General features: G+C 35.0%; 1 protein-coding gene across 11 annotated transcripts in view; it reads left to right on the top strand.

Moving 5' to 3' along the window:
- The window catches only part of DOCK7 (dedicator of cytokinesis 7), a 242,973-nt gene that overhangs the window by 190,316 nt on the left and 29,293 nt on the right, over positions 1-23,364 (top strand). For 7 of the 11 annotated variants that reach the window (XR_004352185.1, XR_004352187.1, XM_032648489.1 and 4 more), the window contains 10 exons: positions 4,855-5,037; positions 5,144-5,279; positions 9,206-9,302; positions 11,819-11,915; positions 12,254-12,388; positions 13,852-14,004; positions 19,384-19,542; positions 20,178-20,278; positions 21,185-21,377; positions 22,753-22,896. Coding sequence is in view for 8 of the 11 variants with exons in the window: in XM_032648489.1 (XP_032504380.1) it covers positions 4,855-5,037; positions 5,144-5,279; positions 9,206-9,302; positions 11,819-11,915; positions 12,254-12,388; positions 13,852-14,004; positions 19,384-19,542; positions 20,178-20,278; positions 21,185-21,377; positions 22,753-22,896 (1,398 nt within the window). In the remaining 3 variants the exon portion in view is untranslated. Of the gene's footprint in view, positions 1-4,854; positions 5,038-5,143; positions 5,307-9,205; positions 9,303-11,818; positions 11,916-12,253; positions 12,389-13,851; positions 14,005-19,383; positions 19,543-20,177; positions 20,279-21,184; positions 21,378-22,752; positions 22,897-23,364 lie in introns of all 11 variants that reach the window. The other 4 variants (XM_032648472.1, XM_032648498.1, XM_032648507.1 and 1 more) reach the window with 2 other exon arrangements.

The following is a 23,364-nucleotide window of genomic DNA, read 5'->3' as shown; positions in this document are numbered from 1 at the left end:
GGAGTTGGTTTTATGGTCTAGTACGTGGTCAGTTTTTGCAAATATCTCACATATTTGAAAAGAATGCATATTCTTCATTTGTTTTATATTTATCCATTATATGCATTACATCAAATTTGTTAATTCTATTGTTTAAATCTTCTTTATCTTTACTGAATTCTGTTCACTTTTTCTAATATCCCACTACAACTGTGGTGGTGTAATTTCTTCTTGTCATTCTGTCAGATTTTGTTTTATTTACTTTGAGGCCTTATTATGAAATATCTAATTTAAAATTGTTATATTTTTGATGAATTTTACCTTTTGTCAACATGAACTGTAATGCTTATTTTTTTATTTGCCTTAAAGTCAATTTTGTATAATACTGGTATAGCTATGCTAGGTTTCTTTTGCTTAGCGTGTATGTGTGTATATGTGTGTGTGTATGGCATGAGTTTTTCCATCCTTTTACTTTCACTGTTTTTTCTCATGTTTTAAATGTGTCTTTTATAAACAGCATATGGTTAGAGTTTGTCTTATATTTGTAAAATCTGGTCTATTCATCTTTGTCTTTTCACTAGAGTTTTAAAACCCATTTAGTATAATTAAATTAATGTACTTAACATTTTAATTTTACTTCATGTTTTCCCACCCCTATTATGTATTTCTTTTTGTCTCATTTATTATCTTCTTTTGGATCATTTTTTTCTCATTGTATTTTTTCCTCATTCCACTTTTTCCTCTCTACTAGGTTGGAAGTCATACATTCTGTTCCTATTCTTTTTGTGATTGTATTACAAATAAGAATATGCTTTCTTAAATTACAATCTAATATTAATCATTACCTTTACTTTCACATTGGTTAATAGAAATATCTTAAAACAGGTTGACTTCATTTACCTTTCTTTCTACTTAAATGCTGTCTTTAGTTTTATGTATCATTAAACCTCACAAGACATCATCATTATTATTTTTTTATGGCTATATAGAATCAATTATTTAGATTTGCCCATGTGTTCACTTTATTTGCTCTTGATTCTTTCTCAAATTTGTGACTTCCATGAGATGTTTTTCTACTCTGTGAAATACATCCTTTAGAATTTTCTATTCTGTGGTGATGAACTCTTTCTTTGAAAAATATCTTTATTTGACCTTCATTAGGATTCCTTTTTTAAGAAGTAGCATGTGAGTTTCCTCTGTTTTGTTTCAGCCTGCTGAGGACATTGTTCCCATTGTCTTCTCATTTCCATTGCTACTTTTGAGAAGCCAGCTGTGTCGAACTGTTACTTCTTTGAAAATAACTTGTCTTTTTTTCTGTCGTTTCTTTGATTGTCTCCTTAAAATTGGCTTTCTGTGGTTTCAATTGTTGAGACTAATTTTGAATTTCTTTATGTTTATTCTGCTTGGTAGCTTTTTTGGACTTCTTAAATTTATGATTCAGCATCTTCAGTTCTATGAAATTCTCAGCTGTTATGTGTCCAAATATGTCCTCTTCTCCGTTGTCTCTCCTCTTTTATATTCCAGTTAAACTTATGTTAGTCCTTTTTATTGTATCGTCTTTGTCTGTACTCTTCTGTGTATTCCATCTTTTTGTTAACCTGTGCCTCATGCTGGAACTTTTCTTTTGATCTTTCAGTCTACTAATTCTCTCCTTAACTATACCTGATAACTACATTACACCAACCTACTGAGTTCTTAATTTGGTTATTGGGTAAATTTTTTTCAGTTTTCTAAATTCTGTTGTTTCTGCTATTTCTTTTCAATAAAACATTTCTCTTTATATTTTCAAGTTTCCAGTCATGATTTTTAATCTTATTTTTTGGGCAAGGGTGCATAGAATGCATAGTCTCTGCATTCTATGCATAGTCTCTGATATGCATAGTCTCTGATAATTTCAATACCTCAAGTCTTAATGTACCTTTCTCTGTTATCTGTTTTGTCAGTTCTCACTCATGATGTGTTGCTTCTTTGTGTGCCTAGTTCGTGACTGTGTACTGGACTTTGTATTTGTAGTATTACTTGTATGTATAATAAGAGTCCTGGGGTTGTGGTTCCTTCCTTCACAGAAGATTCATTGATGGGTAATACCAAACCAGAATTATCTTTTTTTTTTTTAATGCTTTGAGAGAATGGAGAAAACAGCCCCTCAATTTTTTGTAGGGCTTAATTCTCTCATAGAAACTTGATTGAGAAAGACTGTTCTGGATACAAATCTCACGTTGTTGTTGTTGTTGTTTTTTTTGTACATTCTAACATAGTGATTTTTTTTTTAACATCTTTATTGGAGTATAATTGCTTTACAGTGGTCTGTTAGCTTGTGCTTTATAACAAAGTGAATCAGCTATACATATACATATATCCCCATATCTCCTCCCTCTTGTGTCTCCCTCCCACCCTCCCTATCCCACCCCTCTAGGTGGTCACAAAGCACTAAGCTGATCTCCCTGTGCTATGCAGCAGCTTCCCACTAGCTATCGGTTTTACATTTGGTAGTGTATATATGTTGGTTTTATATGCAAGAAATTTCTACTAATTTATGATGTGCTTTTTCTATGTATCTATTTATTTATTAATTGAATGAACAAACACATTCTCAATTTCAGTGTAAGCAAATATGATCATCTTTTTGTGGTTTATGGTTTACGCTTTTTATGTATTATTTAAGAAATTCTGTCCTACTCCCAAGATTAAAAGTATGTTCTTTTATATTTCCTTTTAACATTTAAGTTCTTTCTTTGTCTGGAATTTATTTTTTGTACAATAGTGCAAAGTAGGAGTCTACTTTTTTTTCCCCTAGGGAAGTCGGTTATCTCACACCATTTATTGAATAATTCATCCTTTCACCACTGATTCATAGTGCTAGCTCTGTTATATGTCACAATTTCATATATGCATAGGATTTTTTTGTGTGCTTCCTATTATTTCATTAGACTATTTGTCTATCCATATGCCAATATCAAGCTGTCTTAATTATTCTAACTATTTAGTAAATGTTGCTATGTGGTAGAGCAAATTTGTCCCCCATCCTGCCTGGTTCTTCCTCAGGAGTGCCTTGGCTATTTTTGGCCCTTTGCTTTTCCCCATTAAATTTAAAATTAGTTTGTCAACTTCCAGGAAAAACCTGGCTGGTATTTTGATTGGAATTGCATTGATCCTATAGAACAATTTGGGGGAAACCTGACATCTTTGCATTACTGAGTCTTTTTCATGTTTGTCCAACTTTCTTCAGACTGTGTCACTGTGTTATTGGCAGTTTATGTGGGGGTATAGGAAATGTTAGTGTGTACCTGTTTGTCGAATTCAGTATAATTTTAAAATTTTGTTTTAAAAAATCAGTCATTGAGAATTTAGTCAACATATTTTTGCATACCTGAAAGTTCTGCTGTAGAAAGTGCTTACTTTTAAAATAAAGAAGCATTTTCCTTACGAGAGAGACTGTGGATTTGGGGGTGGGAGTCAAAGCTATTTGTGTCCAGATCAGGTGCAGTATAGCATAGTGGTTAAGTGAGTTTATGTACGTGAATTTATTTACATGTGTGTGCATCCATTAAAGGCAGTAAACATAGTGGATACGAGCTTGGTTTCTGGAGCCACACGTTCTGCATTTGAATCCCAGTTCCACCATTTATTGCAAAATACTTTCACAAAATATTGATACTTAACTACTTCTTGTCTCAGTTTTCTTGTCTGTAGAATGGAGTAAGTAATAATATTTATATCTTTAGATGGTTTCAAGGGAAACCATCGTGCATGATAGACGGGAGATTAGGGTAGTAGTTGAGGTCATGGCTTTCCTTTGTAATTCCTCTCAACATCCTATCCGCTGCTTTCTTATTATAATTTAGTATATTTATTAACCAAATATTAGAATGTAGTATAATGGTGAAGAGTATAAGCTTAGGCGTCTGGTTAACCTGGACTACAATTGTAGCTTTACTTTTTCTTAGAATGTGATTTAGGGCAAATTGCTTGATCTCTAGCCTTTAGTTTCCTTACCTGTAAACTAGAAATAACAATAGTTAATACCATCTCATAAAACTGTTGAGAGTTAAATAAGAAAAAGCAATTAGAATAGTGTCTACCACATTTCAAATTTTGTTAGGTTTTGCCATCATCATTGTTTGCCGTCATCATTATTATTATTGTCATCCTGCATTCTTGTCTGTAAAATTGAGATGATACAACCTGCTTAGTAATGTTGTTGGAGGACTAAATGAAATAATAATATATGCAAAGAGCTCAGTATGATGACTGGAAGAGAGTAAATATTCAATAAATGGTACTGTAAACAAGTTCTTAGTTTTTGTTTGTATTTCACATACTGTATACTAATACAAATCTAAGTTTGGGAATATTATCTTAAATTTATATGCTCTAAGTAAAAATACTTTTTACTTATATGTGGTCTAAGACTTTTTCATTTTGTCAGTGGCCCTTGATAGGAAATAGTGATTCTCTAAACCTGATAAACATTTTGTTATCACATAATACTCTTAAAATAGTCTTATATAGAGTTATTTTTTTCCTTTATTTATATCGTGTCTGATAGTCTTTGGTAGATATCTTAGTTTTTAATAATAGGACCTTTTAGTTTTTCCCTTTATGTTTTCTGTTAACGTTTATAGTCTGCTGGAAGCCCTGTCATACATTAAAGCAATCTTCAATTGCTAGGAAAGGTTCATTAAATGTCGGGACCTTAAGTTTAAGGTTCTATATGAGTTACACAAGTATTGTCTAAACCAAATGGTTGTTTTGAAATATTTGATTTTAAAGTAATTATTGTTGTATTGCTTTTAGAAGAAAACAACTGACAACTGAAAAAAAGAAATGGTCTTTGATCATTTTGTGTCTCATTCTACTGCTTTATATTTTCAGAGTGGCAGACAACACACTACCTTTTCAGCAGAATCAAGTCGGAGTCTTTTGATCTGTCTGCTTTGGGTTCTCAAGAATGCAGATGAGACAGTTTTACAAAAGTGGTTTACAGATCTCTCAGTCCTGCAGCTAAACCGGCTATTAGATCTGCTTTATCTTTGTGTATCTTGCTTTGAATACAAAGTAAGTGATCATTGTGCCATTGCAAAGATGAACAAGAGGGGAAACATAATGTGGAAAAGAAGAAAATTTCTTCAATGTGTCTTCTTTTCTAATGTTTAAATTTTAGGGAAAGAAAGTGTTTGAAAGAATGAATAGTTTGACCTTTAAGAAATCAAAGGACATGAGAGCAAAGCTTGAGGAAGCTATTCTTGGAAGCATAGGTGCTAGGCAAGAAATGGTGCGCCGAAGCCGAGGACAGCTTGGTATGTACACAATATCTTCTCCTTCTGGTGAGAATTTTTTTCAGTTTCCTTGAACACTATTACAGTGATCATTTTTGCAGGTCTTCAGTGACAATTCTACACTTTTAAGATACTGTTTTAGATGTAACTGTGAATTAACTTGAATAGCCATTTCTTTGCACGTTAGAATTCCTATTTAAGTAGGGTGAGCATACTTACAGTTTGCTCTGGATAATCTCAGTTTGTTTCTCTTGCCCTTGTGTGATTATTAATAGCATCTCTTATTTTTAAAAATAGATTTTTTGAGAGCAGTTTTAGGTTCATAGCAAAATTGAGCTGAAGATACAAATATTTCCCATATATCCTCTGTCCCCACACACATGCATGGCCTCCCTCGTTATCAACCTCCCCTACCAGAGTGGTACACTTGTTACAACTGATGAACCTACACTGACGCTCATTATCATACAGAGTCTATAGTTTACATTATGATTCTCTTGGTCATCCATTCTATGTAGCATCACTTTTTACTCTTAAAAGTTTCCTAGTTTTGCAATGATTTAATATACCCTGTATATAAGGCAAAGATATTGCCCATTAAACTCAAATATCAGCAAGAGAAGACAATTTAGTAGCATTTGAAACCTGTTTCTAATCCCTGGTCTGCTACCCAATAGCCGTATAACTTTGGCCAAGTCACTTAATCTCCCCACTTTCCCTTTCCTCATCCACTTGTGATTGTTTTGAGATTTTAAAAGGTAGTGTTGATCTTATCATCTTTGTAGTGACCATGTGTGTGTAAACATTTCGCAAATTCTAAAGTAATATTGTTGCTGAGAGCTCTTTAAGGTCAGGGACATGGCTTAGTCATCTGTGTACATGACATTTGCTAACAGCTCGATATATATTTGTTGACTTAAAATGTGAATGTACATTTACATGAATATTTTTTAATTATTGTTTTGATAGGCCATTTAACTTAATGATTGTTTTTTTAAATAAACGTAAATATCTTTTATATGCTATGTGTGTTTGGAATTTAATAATGAATAAGACAAAGTCTTTGCCTTTGGAATTAATAGAGCACTGTTTGTTCACTTCAGTTATATACAGTTTACAATGTACCTATTGATTTTCTTTTAACTCTTTTAGTATGTACAACAACCCTTTATAAAGTATGGAAATTAACTTTCTAGGTCATTTAATTATTACCAAAGCCTAATGAATAATTATCCTCATCTTTAAGATAAAATAAAACTCACAGAGGTAAATAACTTGCCTAAGATTATAAACTGATAGAACCAAGATCTTTTGACTGCCAATTTAGCGTTCTTTATATTATACAGTAGCTCTTTCTGAGGCTTACTGTTGGAGAGCGGAGCTGTTACCGATATGTTTGTTACATTTATAAACTTGTGGCCTTTGGACAGCTACCACTGTTTAAATGTAAGAAACGAAGTTCTATATGTGGAATCTTAAAAAAAAAAAACCCACCCCCACCCCCCAAACTCATAGATACGGAGAACAGATAGGTGTTTGCTAGAGGTGGTGGGTAGGGATGGACAAAATGGGTGTAGGGGATCAAAAGGTACAAACTCACTGTAATAAAATACGTAAGTACCAGGGATGTAACTTATAGCACCATGACTCTAGTTAACAAATGTATACTTGAAAGTTACAAAGTGAGTACATCTTAAAAGTTCTTTTTTTTTTTTTTTAAAAATATTTATTTATTTATCTTTGGCTGCATTGGGTCTTCGTTACTATGCGTGGGCTTTCTCCATTTGTGGCGAGCAGGGGCTACTCTTCGTTGCAGTGGCTTCTCTTGTTGCAGAGCATGGGCTCTAGGCGCACGGGCTTCAGTAGTTGTGGCATGTGGGCTCAGTAGCTGCAGCTCGTGGGCTCTAGAGCACAGGCTCAGTAGTTGCGGCACACAGGCTTAGTTGCTCCGCAGCATGTGGGATCTTCCTGGACCAGGGATCAAACCCGTGTACCCTGCATTGGCAGGTGGATTCTTAACCACCGCACCACCAGGGAAGCCCAAAAGTTCTTATCATAAGAGAAAAATATTTGAAGCTATGTGTGGTGATGGTTGTTAACTAGACTTGTTGTGATGATCATTTTGTAGTATGTGCATATATCGCATCATTATGTTATTCACCAGAAACTAATATAATGTTATATGTCAATTTTATCTCAATTTAAAAAAAAGAAGTTCTTGTCTTTGAAAAATTAAACCTTTGCAATTCTTATATATTTGGATACTTAATAAGCTAGGTCATCTAATGATAGACATTCTTAACTAAGGAGATGAGAGACAATTTCATGGAAAAAAAAGTTAATGATAAAAATGAAAAGAGTTCACACTTATTTTGTTAACTGTCTTAATATAGACATACCTTTTTGCTTTCTTTCACAAAATTTCTTAAAGACAGAGGTTTCAAAATCAAAGAGGTAAAGAGAGAAAGAAAGGGAACGGAAGGGAGAGAAAGCAGAAGGAGTATCCAGACATGTCCTCTATTGTGTGTCAAATTATATTTGTTTCTCAGTATTTTTAAAATTTCTATTTGAACTCTGAATTTTTACTTTCATTTTTCTTTCCATTTTCCCAGCCAATTTAAAGGCTCATGGTTTTCAAAAAGGAGCATTAGTTTTCTAGTTGAAAGCTTGAAGTCATGACTTGATTCTATTGTTTATATTTCTCCACAATTCTCAATGCCTTCTCCACTTCTGCTGGATTGGTATGAATCAGTTCTATTGCTGCTGCCCCTTAAGGAGCCCGTACCATTCATTTTGCCTTCCATCCTAGAAACCGCTTGGGAGAAAGCCCCTATCTTCCTCCTGTCCTGCCTTCTGTGGACCAAAAGAAATAATTACTTTATGAACCCTTTTTTAAAAAAAATTATTTATCTATCTATTTATTTATTTATTTATGGTTGCTCTCGGTCTTCGTTGCTGCGCGTGGGCTTTCTCTAGTTGTGGTGAGCAGGGGCTGCTCTCTAGTTGCAGCGAGTGAGGGCTACTCTTCGTTGTGGTGCGCGGGCTTCTCATTGGGGGTCTTCTCTTGTTGCAGAGTACGGGCTCTAGGTGCGTGAGCTTCAGTAGTTGTGACTCGCGGGCTCTAGAGCACAGGCTCAGTAGTTGTGGCACACGGACTTAGTTGCTCCGCGGCATGTGGGATCTTCCCGGACCAGGGCTCGAACCCGTGTCCCCTGCATTGGTAGGCGGATTCTTAACCACTGTGCCACCAGTAAAGCCCCTCAATCCTTCTTAATTTGTTTATTTATTAAACAAATAGTTACTGAGTTCTCAGGATGTGCCAGACACTTTGTCAGTACCTGACATAAAGGGGTGAACAAAATGGACATAATCTCTGTTCTTAAGTAGCTTATATTTTTGTAGTCATAAGTGCTATGGAGAGAAAGAAAGTAAATTAAGAGGAAAGGAAGTGGTAGAGAGTTGAGGAAGGCCTTTCTGCAGAGGTGATGAATAATTGGCCAGTGAAAATTTGTGGGAAAAACAATCAGGTAAATGGAAAAACCACCATTGCACACATCCTAAATCAGTAGCATATGTAGTGAAACTACACGCACACACACACACACAATAATGGTAGTGTAAACAAGAGTGGGAGGAAATAAGATCATATCATGCATGGTCTTATAAACCATGGTTAGGATTTTGGGAGTCAGTATTAGAAAGTTTGCTTATTTAAAAGCGTGTTTGGTTTTTTTATAGTACATTTAGCAAATATATTTCTTCTGCAACTGTTGTGAAAATTTTTAATAAAAAGCAGCATTGTCTGGTTTTTCCACTTGTACTGAGGATAAGGTGGCTGTGTATAAAATTAATAACATTATGTAGGATTTCTTATATGTTTGCAAATATACATGTATGTGGTCTGACTGAAAGAACATTAAAAAAATGTTTTGAAATTTGTTTGACAGAGAGAAGCCCATCTGGAAGTGCCTTTGGGAGTCAAGAAAATCTGAGGTGGAGGAAGGATATGACTCACTGGCGTCAAAACACTGAGAAGCTTGACAAGTAATATAACCTTCTGTTTTATCTTACTGATGGGTTTGTTGAGTTTCAAATACAGAGGAAAATGATTACTTTTAGTGTTATTTTTTATATATTAGGCATTCAAATCTTAGAAGACAAAATAGTTATATTTTATTTTTAAATTTTAGATTAAAAATGATTTGAGGGAAGAAATTTTCATATGCTATAGTAAAACAAAAGGTTACATATTCACATGTTACTCTATTTTCCCCCAACAATCCCCTTTGGAAAATGCATTCGGCAACTATTTTTTAAATATATTTTGGGTGTTACACTGAACTAAATATTTCAAGGATTACAAAAAGTTAGAAAACTAATCTTTGCCCTGTTAAAGCTTAAAATATAAAGAAAGACAAAACACTACAAGTCTTCTGTTTCTAGCATGAAGGCAAACTAGGTACAGTAACTGACCACCCTACCGCCAAAAACCATCCTAAAGGACTGCATCTTCAGCCTAAGGGGAACTGGAAGTAAACCTTTCTCACTGCCCAGGTAACCACAGGTAAAGTTGCTCGGCTTGACACTTGGCATTTCAGGTGTCATGGGGCTAACATTTTTTCCTGATAATTTGTAATTACAAGTTAGCCCTCAAGTAACTTGATTGGCCCCCACAGCTTTGAGCATATGGTGACCAACTCATTTGGGTTTGCCTAGTACCCCTCATTTTAGTAGTGAATGTTCCACATCCCAGGGAACCTCCCAGTCCTGTCCTAAAGTGAACCTGGATGGTTGGCCACCCTATCTGAGAACCATCTTCAGCCCAAGCTTTAGAGGATTCTCACAGTTGAATTTCAAGAAATATTAGCTCTCAGACAGTAAAATCAGGAAGCAAGTCCCTGTGAGAGCCAGCAGAGAGAGAAGCAGCAGGGTCAGTACCGTATAGATGAGTTTGGCATTGTCAGAAACTGCCTTAGTCTCTACAGGCTGCTATGACAAAATACCACATGCTGGGTCACTTTTAAACAACAGAAATTTATTCCTTACAGTTCTGGAAGCTGGGAAGTTCGAGATCATGGCGCCAGCAGATTTGGTGTCTGGTGAAGGCCCTCTTCTGGGTTACAGACTTCTTGTTGTGTCCCCTTATGGTTTAAGGGCAAGCAAACTCCCTGGGGCATCTTTTATAGAAGCACTAATCCCATTCTCGAGGGCTCTGCCCTGATTATCCAATCACCTTCCAAAAACTGCACCTCCTAACACCATTACGTTGGGCATTAGGTTTTCAATGTATGAATTTGGCAGGGAATGCAGATACTGAATATAACTATGTTAAAAATTCTTAAAGTTTGAGTTTCTGCATTTCTGTCCTCTCTGTCCATGTTCGTTTCTTTTATTATTTTTCCACGTGTTGTGTTTTTTAGAAATCAAAAATCACCAAGATACTATGCTATTAGTATGTTGCTTTATTTCTGCATTTGTATAATGTGTTCTCTTTGCTTATCTTACTGTGTTTTAAGGGAGCCCTTTTTTTTTTTTTGGTGTTTTCGTGATTCTTTTTGTTTAACCATCTTGTTTTGTCATGTTTCTTCACAAAATCTTGCTGGAATTTTAAGTCTGAACATTATATATTTTGTTGTCCAATTTAATTCTAACTGTGTTGTATTTTCTCCTTAAATTTAATTTGTAAATGTAAATTCATGGACTGTTCTCTTTAGTGACAGTAATAAAGATTCAGACTTTAACATCTAAGAACTTTGAAAAGTTAGCATTTAATATATCCTTTTATTTTTGCTTTGATTTATGTGTTTTTTGTCTACTTGGATGTAATATATAGTTTCTGTATATGTATTGCAACTAAAACAAATGTCTTTACTCATAAATCATATATAGTTATTAAGTTTTTTATTTTCATTAAATAATACTTTTGTAAATATTAGTATTCAAGTAAACCACTTCCTTACATCAGGTTGTTTTATTTCTAATGAGTGATTCCATCCAGAGTCTCACTGAAGAGTTAAATCATTTTCTGTATTAAAATTTTTGTATCAAAAATTTGGGGAAATTAGACAAAACTTTATTTTTAAAAAGATCTTTTATCTTAAATAAATATGTTGAAAATCCTTGAAATAGTAGTATGAATACTAAACATTTTGAATGTTCCTTTACATGAAAGCAGCCCTAAATACAAGCTCACATAGCACCACCTAGTGTCTACGTACCATTCAGAATAAAAGTTTTTTCCTGTGTTTGCTGCATCTCTGAAAACTAAATATTTATGCCTTTAGTGGCACTGTAGCACTGTAATGGGGTGAGAAAGTCTGTATTGGCATGGTTGAAAAAATGTAGGTTAAAACAAAACATTTTAAAATATGCAAAATACTGTCTTTTTCCTTATTCTCTTGTAACTTTGCATTCAGGCAAATATTGAAAAATGGTTCCCCTGAGAAAGCAAAAGGGTTCCAAGGTTTTTTATTTCTGTGCATCTTTAAGTCGTTTTTGAATTGCAGATCTTTTGGCTTTTCTAAAAGATAAATATAATTTCTTATAATATTTTGTATTAGGTCAAGAGCAGAGATTGAACATGAAGCACTGATTGATGGAAATCTGGCTACTGAAGCAAATCTAATCATTTTGGATACATTAGAGATTGTTGTCCAGGTAAGAACACAAATTAGAGGAATTTAAAGTAGTATAGATTTGATAAGTTAGGGTTGGGGGGAAAAAGTATTTATTGAACCATATAGTTACATTTAAATATCAGTAGATCCTAGAAGTTATGTCCTTGCTCCTCTTCTTTTCTCATTTAAAACCTATTCATTCTCCTCCACCTCTTTTTTTTTATCCAAATCCGTCTCAGCTTCTTTTCCTTGAAGTCTTCCTAGATCTTACATTATCTTTTCCTATTAAAATTTTTATTTGTTACTTATACATATTCTATCTCTCTAACCAAATTGCAGTTAACATCTCTATTTTATTTATCTATTTTTAAATTGCAGACAGTTTCTGTAACAGAATCCAAAGAGAGCATCCTTGGTGGGGTGCTGAAAGTGCTACTACATAGCATGGCCTGTAATCAAAGTGCAGTTTATCTACAACACTGTTTTGCTACCCAGAGAGCCCTGGTTTCAAAGGTGGGTTATTTTTGTACCTGCTGTCCTGTCAGACTTTGCTTTCTTTATTAACATTGTCTAAGATCATTTGACACATACATTGATCATATTTTAAATATACTTGTAGTTAAAATTTTAGTAATAACCTAAGACTCATGATTCTTCTTTGCCTTTTCTCTACTGCTTACCTTTTGGAATTTCTAAGAGTAGTTCTGATGTGGAGAAGGGCCTTAAATTACTAGCTTATTTTATTTTATTTTATTTATTTTTTTAAATAAATTTATTTATTTATTTTTGGCTGCATTGGGTCTTCGTTGTTGCATGCGGTCTTTCTCTAGTATGGTGAGGGGAGGCTACTCTTCATTGTGGTGCGTGGGCTTCTCATTGTGGTGGCTTCTTTTGTTGCGGAGCACGGGCTCTAGGTGCGTGGGCTTCAGTAGTTGTGGCGCACAGCCTCAGTAATTGTGGCGTGCGGGCTCAGTAGTTGTGGCACATGGGCTTAGTTGCTCCGCAGCATGTGGGATCTTCCTGGACCAGGGCTCGAACCCGTATCCCCTGCATTGGCAGGCGGATTCTCAACCACTGCACCACCAGAGAAGCCCAATAGCCTGTTTTAAATATGGGGCTTTATGTGTTTTCTCTTCATCTTATTTTGGCTGTCCCTTATTGACTTGATTTATCAAGAATTCAATGTATAAGTTGTTCAGTCTGTTGAAATTAGCTTATCCTATGGTAAATGGAAGGGAAGGTGCTTTTGCTGTTTGTTCAACTACTTCAAATATTTATTTCCTATGTTTGTTTTCCTCTGGAAATGTGTATGTGTATGCTTAATACTTGAAAGTAGCTATTTCATCTTAGTCATCTTATAAGATGGAATGCAGAGCTGTTGATGAAACTTAGCCAGTGAAAATAACTTATATACTATTTTGTGATAATAAAAACATTTCACAGAATTATTATGTTAGTTACTATAGTAGTAAGTGTTTAATGCACATTATCTAATCTAAGGTATTCATACAGTCCCACATAGATAACATTATTAGGCCCATTTTAAGGATGAGAAAATATATCCAAGGCCATGTTACTAGTGTAATCCATACTCGAACCCAGTCCATCTGGCTCTGTGGGCCATGTTATTAACCATTAGTAAATATTGTCCCTTAACATTCTTTTTTTTGCGGTATGTGGGCCTCTCACTGTTGTGGCCTCTCCCATTGCGGAGCACAGGCTCCAGATGCGCAGGCTCAACGGCCATGGCTCACAGGTCCAGCCACTCCGCGGCATGTGGGATCTTCCCAGACTGGGGCACGAACCCGTGTCCCCTGTTTCGGCAGGTGGACTCTCAACCACTGTGCCACCAGGGAAGCCCCCTTAACATTCTTTTAATTCCTGGGCTACACCAGCAAATCTCCACATCAAGCTATATTGACATATCTCTGGAACTTTTACTGCATAAATTCAGTGTTGGTGTTGTTTCTTTACAGTTCCCTGAACTCTTGTTTGAAGAGGAGACAGAGCAGTGTGCTGATTTATGCCTCCGGCTTCTCCGGCACTGTAGCAGTAGCATCGGTACAATACGGTCACATGCTAGTGCCTCCCTTTACCTACTTATGAGACAGAACTTTGAGATTGGGAATGTAAGTGGTTCATCTCAGGATTGTATCTTTGATTCATTAGGAAATATAACTTCTGTAGATAACTATTAAATGGGTTCAGGGGGAGCATGGAATTTTTTTGGTGTGTTTTGAGTCTAATATTTGTCTTTCTATTTCTCATTCTGTGGACATATTATAAAAGTCCAAATCTTCAGTTTTACTTCCTATACTAAAAATAATGTGTAGTAGTACAGATTTAGAATATAAATGTTGAGCTATTGTAAATTTTAATTATTATCATTAAGTGAAATGAAAGTCATAAGGAAAATTAAAAGTTAAATATCTTGGCTTGATATTTTATGATTATATGCCAGTCTTTGAAGAATTCCATGTTTTCATTTATGTTTTTTTATTTGATAATAGATTTGTGTTGTATTTTTCCTAACTTTATGAGTCAAATGTTTAGTTCATTTATTCTTACTCATGTAAGTATTTAAGGTCTAGAATATTCCATTGTGCACTGTTTTTGGTGTCTCATTGGTTCTGATATGTAGTATTCTCAGTATTCTTGGTTTGTAGATATTTGTAATTTCAGTTTATATTTTCTTTTTAACCCAAAGTTTTAAAGTTTTGATGATAATTTTTAGTTGTTTCTTTTTTTCTGGCTGTGCTGCAGCTTGCAGGATCTTAGTTCCCCAACGAGGGATTGAACCCGGGCCCTCAGCAGTGAAAGTGTGGAGTCCTAACCACTGGACCGCCAGGGAATTCCTGATCATTTTTAGTTTTATTGCAAAGTGATCATACAATTAATATACTATGTCTCCTTTTTGGTAGTATGGATGTGTGTGTTTGTGTGTCCAATCATATAATGTTTTTATGAATGTTATGCAAGCGTTTACAAAGAAGGGGTACTCTTTATTTTCAGAATATTGAGTTAAACAGATATACCTTTTAATTACATTATTCTGTTTTTCTTTATTTTTGGTCCATTTGGTGGACTGAAGGAGATGATTTAAAGCCTATACACTGTCTCTCCTTTAGATCTTTTTTGGTAAATTGATATTCATAACTATTTGGTATATTTGTAACTACTATTCATAGCTATTATATCTTACTATGAATTATTCCCTTTAGAATTGAAAAAGACCCTGAATTGGTTTCATTTAAAATTTTTATATTTTTGGCCTGAATTCTGCCTTGTATGGTATTAAGATACCTCTACTTTCTTTCTAATTTGAACGTGTCTTCGGTTATCTTTGCCTATCCTTTCATTTTCACTTTTTTGAATCACTTTATTTTAAACATGCCTCTCATATACAACATAGAGTTGGGTTTTGCCTTGTAATCCAGTCTCTAAGTTGAATTAAACCTTTTCATACTTGTTATTCTATCAGATGCGTCCTAGAGTTGTGTTGTATTATTTTGTTATGCTTCCCCACCTCTCTCCTTAAAAAAATTTGTTGGTTGTTTTCACCTTGCACTTATGGTCTGTTCACCTTATTTCTTTGGTGTAGTCTTTATTATATTTAAGAAAGTTTGTATTGTTCTAATGATTACCTTTATAATTACATAATACCTTAAGCCCTCTATTTCTTTAATCATGCATTCTCAGTGGAGGAAGTATTGCCACCAAGCTAGTGAATATTGGTTCTTGGGCGGGGTGAAAGAAAATCTTAGCTATCACAGTGGCTTTCCTTGAGTTCTTTTATTTCTGCCTTTTTTTTTTCCTTTCTAAAGTGAATGGCTTCATAAATTTTTTATAATTTAAGGTAAAATATTTTATTAGAATTTTCATCTGTTTCATGACCACATTTTCCTATTAAGTGTTTCTTACCTGGTGTTTCACTGATTTTCTTTACCTTTTTGTTACTCTACATAGAATGAGATATATATGTTTATATTGGCCCAGGTATTTATAGGACATTCCTTCAGGAATGTGTCTGTCATGGGATTTTGCTGTTGTATACACATCTTACCTAACTTCCTAAAGTTTCTGGTCAATCTGTTTCTAACCAGTCCCTCCAGATTTTTAGGTCATTTTGTTTCCAAGACAGATAGTTTTTAATCACTTCAAAGTGAGTTTCTTATTTAAAAGAAGTATTTTTCCCATTATTTCTTAAATCTGCACCCTAGGATTCCTCACTTTTTACTATCCCCTCCTTGCCTTACATTGAATCTGCTTCCTATTTAGCTTGTCGTGGCAACCCTTATGCATTTTTCTAATATATGGATTATGTATGTCTCCTCATTTTGCTGAAATAGAGTTTATGGATTTTTTTCTGTTCATCTTTTATTTATTTATTTATTTATTTTGCGGTACGCGGGCCTCTCACTGTTGCGGCCTCTCCCGTTGCGGAGCACAGGCTCTGGACGCGCAGGCTCAGCGGCCATGACTCACGGGCCTAGCGGCTCTGCGGCAAGCGGGATCTTCCCGGACCGGGGCACGAACCCGTGTCCCCTGCATCGGCAGGCGGACTCTCAACCACTGCGCCACCAGGGAAGCCCCCCATCTTTTATTTTTATATGAAATCCAGGAGAAGTAGGAACTTCCTGTCTCTCACTATCCTATTTTCACTGGAAGCCAAGTCCTCTTTCCTAATTCAGAACAGAAGAATCTAGTTACTTTATGGATCTTGCTTAGTTTTTGAAATAAAGTCCCTAAAATTTGACTACACTTGGAGTTTTCTTGTTTCAGTCTTCTGTTATTTTAGGAAAACTTTATATAATAGGATGAAAATAGGTGATTTATCATCTTAGTGTGAGGTAGTGCCTCTAAAAAGGAATAGGTAGTTTTTTAACTGGCAGTGATTTTATATAGTTTATAGAATCAAGAAATACTAGTAGAACTAAGTATTAAATTGTGTTCTAGGTACTGGGGTAGGCATTGGGCAAACATAGATAAAAAGACAGTCCTTATTTTCAAATAGCTTAACATCTACTAGGGTAGGAGATGAACAGGTAATGTTCAGCTAATAATTGTAATAGTAAGTACTTACTTCACATGGTTTTGTGAGGATTATATAAATTAAGTAAAACACTTATGTCAGTAACTGGCTCTGAGCAAATGCTCAATAAGTGTTTGCTATTAATATAATGAGAGGTAAGCACAGGGGACTGTGTAAGCACAGAGAAAAAGAGCTTATGCTCTCAAAAAAAAAATGATGTTGGAAAAAAAAAGAAGAGCTTATGCTCTCAAAGATCGGTTTTCAGAAAGAGGAGATGCTTGAACTAAAGATGAAGAATTGCCCAATCGGATAGGTAAGTAGGTGGGTAGAACTTTGTAGGTAAAGAAAATGGCACATAGATAATTAGAAAGGCATTGAGATGAGAGTAGAAAACAGGCAGAGAAGGAAACTTTTATAGCACTTCTTAATTGTTATGGCTCAAAGGGAGAGTAATAAGAGATAAAATTGTAATTGAAATGTCTGTACTAAGCTGTCATAGGGCAGACACTGTTTCTCACTATACTCTCAGTTCCCACCATATAGTTTGACATATTTACTTGGTCAGATATTCGAATTTTATCTTCAAAGGTGTGAAAAGCCATTGGAGTATTTTAAGAAGAAGACTGACATGTTCAGATTTACATTTTACAAAAGTTTATCTGATGCTACTTATAGCATCAGGGAGAGAGAAAAAGGGGTGAGAAAAAGGCCGAAAGATTGATTAAGAAGTTATTACAGTAATAGTAAGGGCATAAACTAAAGAAATGGCATTGGGAATGGAGAAAGAACAGGTTGGAACAGATTAGAGGATAGTGTGGATTGGATTTATGGTATGAATAATGAGAGGGGAGAATGACAATGGAATGACTCCTAGATTTTTGGCCTGAGTGACTGATTACAAGAATAGTAGCACCATTTATTTAATCAATAGGAAAAGAAGGTGTTTTTTGTTTGTTTGTTTCTTTGTGTTTTTGGCTGTGTTGGGTCTTCGTTGATGCGCATGGGCTTTCTCTAGTCGCGGTGAGCAGGGGCTACTCTTCATTGCAATGCACGGGCTTCTCACTGCGGTGGCTTCTCTTGTTGTGGAGCATGGGCTCTAGGTGCACAGGCTACAGTAGTTGCAGCACACGGGCTCAGCAGTTGCGGCACGTGGGCTCAGTAGTTGTGGCGCACAGGCTTAGTTGCTCCGCGGCATATGGGATCTTCCCATATCAGGGATCGAACCCATGTCCCCTGCATTGGCAGGTGGATTCTTAACCACTGCGCCAACAGGGAAGTCCCAAGAAGGTATTTTAGAAGTGTTAAAACTGAGGTACCCATGCGACATTCATAAGGAACCATCTAGTAAAATATAACAGCTTGGAGCTCAAGAGAGAAATATGAACTGAAGACATAGACATGTATCTGTACTGGTCCAAGGCAGAAAAATGGATAAGGCTGTTTAGAGTATGAGAAGTGAAAAGGTTTCTTGACAGAATCTTTGGGAACACTGATATTTAAGAAGGGCAACTGAGGAATAAAGGAGACAGAAAAAGAGTGGATAAAGAATAGAAAAATCAGGATAAGGTGGTACCACTGAAGATAAGGCAGGCAATTTTCAAGGCAAAAGTAATCAATACATTTAAATATACAGAGATGTCAAGTAGAATATTGACCAAAAAGTATCTTGGATTTGGCAATTACTAGGTTGTCACTGATAAACTATTAAGAGTAGTTTCACAGTGGGGAATGGTACAACAGAAATGAATTTTCACTAGAAAAGGAAGAGTGTAAGCTCTTATAGGCATCACTCCAAAGATTCTACCTTTAAGTTTCTTTATACAGGATGTGAGTTATTTTTTCATAGCAGTGGACCTAATGAAAGGGGCTAGAATGCAAAGACCGCATCTAACACTTAAGAATTTTGTGATGCTGGTCAAGTTCTTTAACCCATCTATAAAAATGGTATTATTATTAATAACATATACCTCATAGTAGATCAATGTAAAGTCTAGGCACAACTTCTAATTCAAGTCTAACACACAATTTTTATTTTTTACTCTGTTTTGTAGGCTATTATTACAGCAAGATTCTAAGCTTTATGTCCTTTTAAAAATAAGATTTCAGGGCTTCCATGGTGGCGCAGTGGTTGAGAGTCCGCCTGCCAATGCAGGGGACACGGGTTCGTGCCCCGGTCCGGGAAGATCCCGCATGTCACGGAGCAGCTAGGTCCATGAGCCATGGCCGCTGAGCCTGCGCGTCCAGAGCCTGTGCTCCGCAACAGGAGAGGCCACAACAGTGAGGGGCCCACGTACCGCAAAAAAAAAAAATAATAATAAGATTTCAATATAAACATTTCATTACTTTTTCAAAAATATTTTGCATAGAATGGTATTTTTTTTACTAACCTTTTCCTTTTAGGAAGTAAAAAAATATATACTTTTTCACTTTAAGCTTTCCTGTATTAAATGTTTACCTGGCAATTTCTCTGTTACAGAACTTTGCCAGGGTTAAAATGCAGGTAACCATGTCACTGTCTTCCTTGGTGGGCACATCTCAGAATTTTAATGAAGAATTCTTAAGACGTTCTCTAAAGACTATACTGACATATGCTGAAGAAGACTTGGAATTGAGGGAGACAACATTTCCTGATCAGGTCAGAAATGCTACTTTTTAGAGCATTAACTGAAATAGGAATTGTAAATAGGCATTTTCCAAATTGTTAGATCAAACTTTGGTTTTAACTGGAGGAACCTATATTTTTCTTTCATCCATATGTGTCAGGGCTGAATCTCTTTGTTTTAATAAGCCACCCTCCCTTCTCAGAATGGTTAATATCTTTGGTGTTTAATTCTGTGAATTTGTACCAAAATAATATTAGACTTAGGCAGTATGGACAAAAAAAAGCTTTATGATGAAACTATTCCCACTGATTAATGTAATTTGCCTCAAAAACTAAAGTTTCTACAAACTACCTTTTGGGAAAATCTGAAACATAGGAGAAGATTTCCTTTTGTGTTCTTTTCCTGTATTCCCTATATCCCTATATGTATTTTATTTCTACTTACATTTCTACTTGTTTCTGGGTGAGAGAACTGAAAAAACAGTCTGCTGAGCAATTTGTATAAAGTTTACCACCCTTCACTCATCTTACCCCAGCATACCCAGACTCTTTAGAACTATATCAAAATCATATTGTTTTGAATCTTTAGATGCTTATCTGAAATATCTTCCAAATTAATTTAATGATTGTGAATGAATGGATGTTTTTCATACAATTCTCTGCTACAGGTCCAAGATTTGGTTTTCAACCTCCATATGATCCTTTCTGATACTGTTAAAATGAAGGAACACCAGGAGGATCCTGAAATGTTGATTGATCTAATGTACAGGTAACATTTGTTTGATTCACTTATACCTTGTATAATGGGGCTTAAATTAGTACGATACACAGAAAACATGAGATTAAAAAAATATAAAACATATTTGTCGTTTTCTAACGGTAATCGAAAAGTCAAAATGTGCTTTATCAGATCCCCTGTGTCACTTCTTTTAAGAACTATGAATAATTGTTCGGTATATTTATTGATTATCAAAAATAAGAGGATTATTTAAAGCAATGACACATTTAACACCTTGGCATCCTGGGCCCTAGATTTCCTAGGAAGGCCCAAGATCCATATTTTAAATGTAAAATTTCTTTAGGAAGAAAATACAGTGTATTAACATTTTACTACAATATTAATTTTGCTGATTTTAAATATGGTTTTGCCTATAGGATAATATTTATAGGGTATTTTGAGAATTTTGTAATTCCTGTTGTACCTTAAAAGATGTAAGTAAAACTTGACTTTTTCTTTGCCATATGACCTTCTCTTTTTACAGTTTTGGTGTTCCTTAAAGGCACAAATAAAACAAAAACAAATATGTTCTTTAAAATAAAAATGATACAGTGAAACAATCTTTTATAAATTTTTTTCCTTGAATAGAAAACTTGTTTATATTCCCATAATAACATGTAAATTCCCAGTTTTTCCCTTACTGATTGTTTCCTTAGTGTCCAGATTTTCATATAAAATGTCCTTTTTTTAGCCTCCCACTGCAAAAAATTGATATTACCATTCCATTGGCCCACAGTTGTTTCTCTAAGCATACTCAAAGACATTTTCATACCACCCAAAAACTTGTCTTAATAGGTTGTGTTCAATAACAGAAACCTAAACACTGAACAAGCAATTTGGACTCCCTTCTAGCTTGGGAAGCAAATGCTAATTGAGAAGAATTTCTGTTCTAACTAGAATTGCCAAGGGGTACCAGACCTCTCCAGACCTGCGGCTGACCTGGTTGCAGAACATGGCTGGCAAACACTCAGAACGCAGCAATCATGCTGAAGCTGCCCAGTGCCTCGTTCACTCAGCAGCACTTGTTGCTGAATATCTGAGCATGCTGGAGGACCGGAAATATCTTCCTGTGGGATGTGTAACATTTCAGGTAGGAATCTGCCAGGTTACATTAAATCAAGGTATGTCCTTTTTTGGATTTAACTTTTCTCACTGGTGTTTAGATTCATTCAGCTTGTAAGGAAAGCATAAAGACTGAAGGTGATACTTTAGTAGATGAATTAACATTTCACTATCACTTTCATTAATACATTTTTAAAGTGTATTTCTTGTTAATCCTCTTCCACATTTTCTTACCTCTGCATTATCAGTGCTGTGTATATTTATTCTCTTTGCCTATACTGCTGTGGACTTTGTAGCATCTATGAAATACGTTCAAGATATTGAGAATCAGAATTCAGTGGAAACTCTTAATTGGCTTTTAATTAAAATACCAGGTAAACCAACATTCTCCATTCCCTGTATAAATATGCTAATATATGACTCAGAGATGATAGCTTATGCTCTAGTACGGTTACATTCCCCTTACCCACTAGTTGAATTCTTTGCTTACCAAGAGTTAGTTATGCTTTGCTTTTCTTAAAACCTGTTAAGGCCAGGTTTGGGAAGTTACAAAATTTAATTAAATATTATGTTCTCTGATAAATCTAAATGCAATAAGAGTAAGTTATTGTTTCTCTGAAAACCAAGTTGAATGTTTTGCAAAGAGATCAGACAAATAAAGAATGGGGGGAAAGCTCTGAGAAGTCTAGGATAGTTTGATAATCTTTTAAGTTCAAGTTTTTACTCTAAAGAAACCAAAACTGGAAATCTTAAATAAAGGTTGCATTGTGGGTATTTAGTCAAGAGAGATTACATGGAACTCTGATCTCGAGACCCATACACAAAGAAAAGACCTTAGATCTACTTCAGGAAATTGACAAATGAGCGTATATCTACTGTGAATATTTAGGTTCAAATCAAATATTTAAGGTATGTAGGTATCATTTCTTTTTTAGAAATAATGGCTGATCCCAATCTCATTGGGTAAGAGGGCTTTTAATATACCTGAGTTTTCTCATTAACTTGATGTATGTTAGGCAAGCCAAGGGACCATTTTTGTACCTTATTTTCCCTGAAAGAGAGTTTTAGCAAGATCAATTAAAATTAAAAATAAAGATTGTTTAAGTCTCCATAGGTGTTCTACGTGATACTATGATTTTCCTTAGCCCATGATTTTTCTTAATTTTCTTTCTTGCAACTTTTTATTAATGGAAAAGTTATCTAGCAGTGGTGTTACACTTTATTGTCGTCTTCACAGTACAAAACGTTTTTGGAGATTTGTCTTTTATCTTTGCATTGACTACCCTTTTTTTTTAAACTTAAGCTGGTAGCTATATTTCATCATCAATTACTTCTTCATATACATCTTTCATGTTAAGAAATTAATTCCATTTCACAAGCCTTAAACATTTTTTTCCTCCTAGAATATTTCATCTAATGTTTTAGAAGAATCTGCAGTCTCAGATGATGTGGTATCTCCAGATGAAGAAGGTATCTGCTCTGGAAAGTACTTTACTGAGTCAGGACTTGTGGGATTACTGGAACAAGCAGCTGCTTCTTTCTCTATGGTAGATGACTCTTATTCATTTCTTCCCACAATTACATACTTCTTAATTATTAGTGACATGTATATTTATGCTTTCTGCCTACAACTCTGCTTTTCCTTTATGGTAGTTTTCTCTAAGTACCTTAGAACCATCTAGTAACATATTTTCTTTCTAGATTCATCATTGCTTATTCCTTTTTATTTTAATAGTCGGTCACTTCCTCCAGTGTTTTTCATCTGCTTGTTTGTGAACCGACACTTAGTCTGTAAGAGATTTTTTTTTTGCTTGCTTTACAAAACTTTACCACCAAACATTTTCTAAAACTTTAAAATTGAAAAAAAACCCAGCAAAACAGAAAGCCTGTGGTACTCAGGAAAATTATGGCCACTCATCCCATTGGTTGCATAGTGAGTTCTATTAGGTAGATAGAGTGGTATCAGGAGCTTTATGAACTACATCCTAGATCCCTTGTCTGACCTACCCTACCAT

This window comes from Phocoena sinus, chromosome 1 (assembly GCF_008692025.1).
Source record: "Phocoena sinus isolate mPhoSin1 chromosome 1, mPhoSin1.pri, whole genome shotgun sequence".
Classification (NCBI taxonomy): Eukaryota; Metazoa; Chordata; class Mammalia; order Artiodactyla; family Phocoenidae; genus Phocoena; species Phocoena sinus.
Note: the sequence above shows the minus strand (reverse complement) of the source record. Positions and strands in the feature narration are given on the sequence as shown.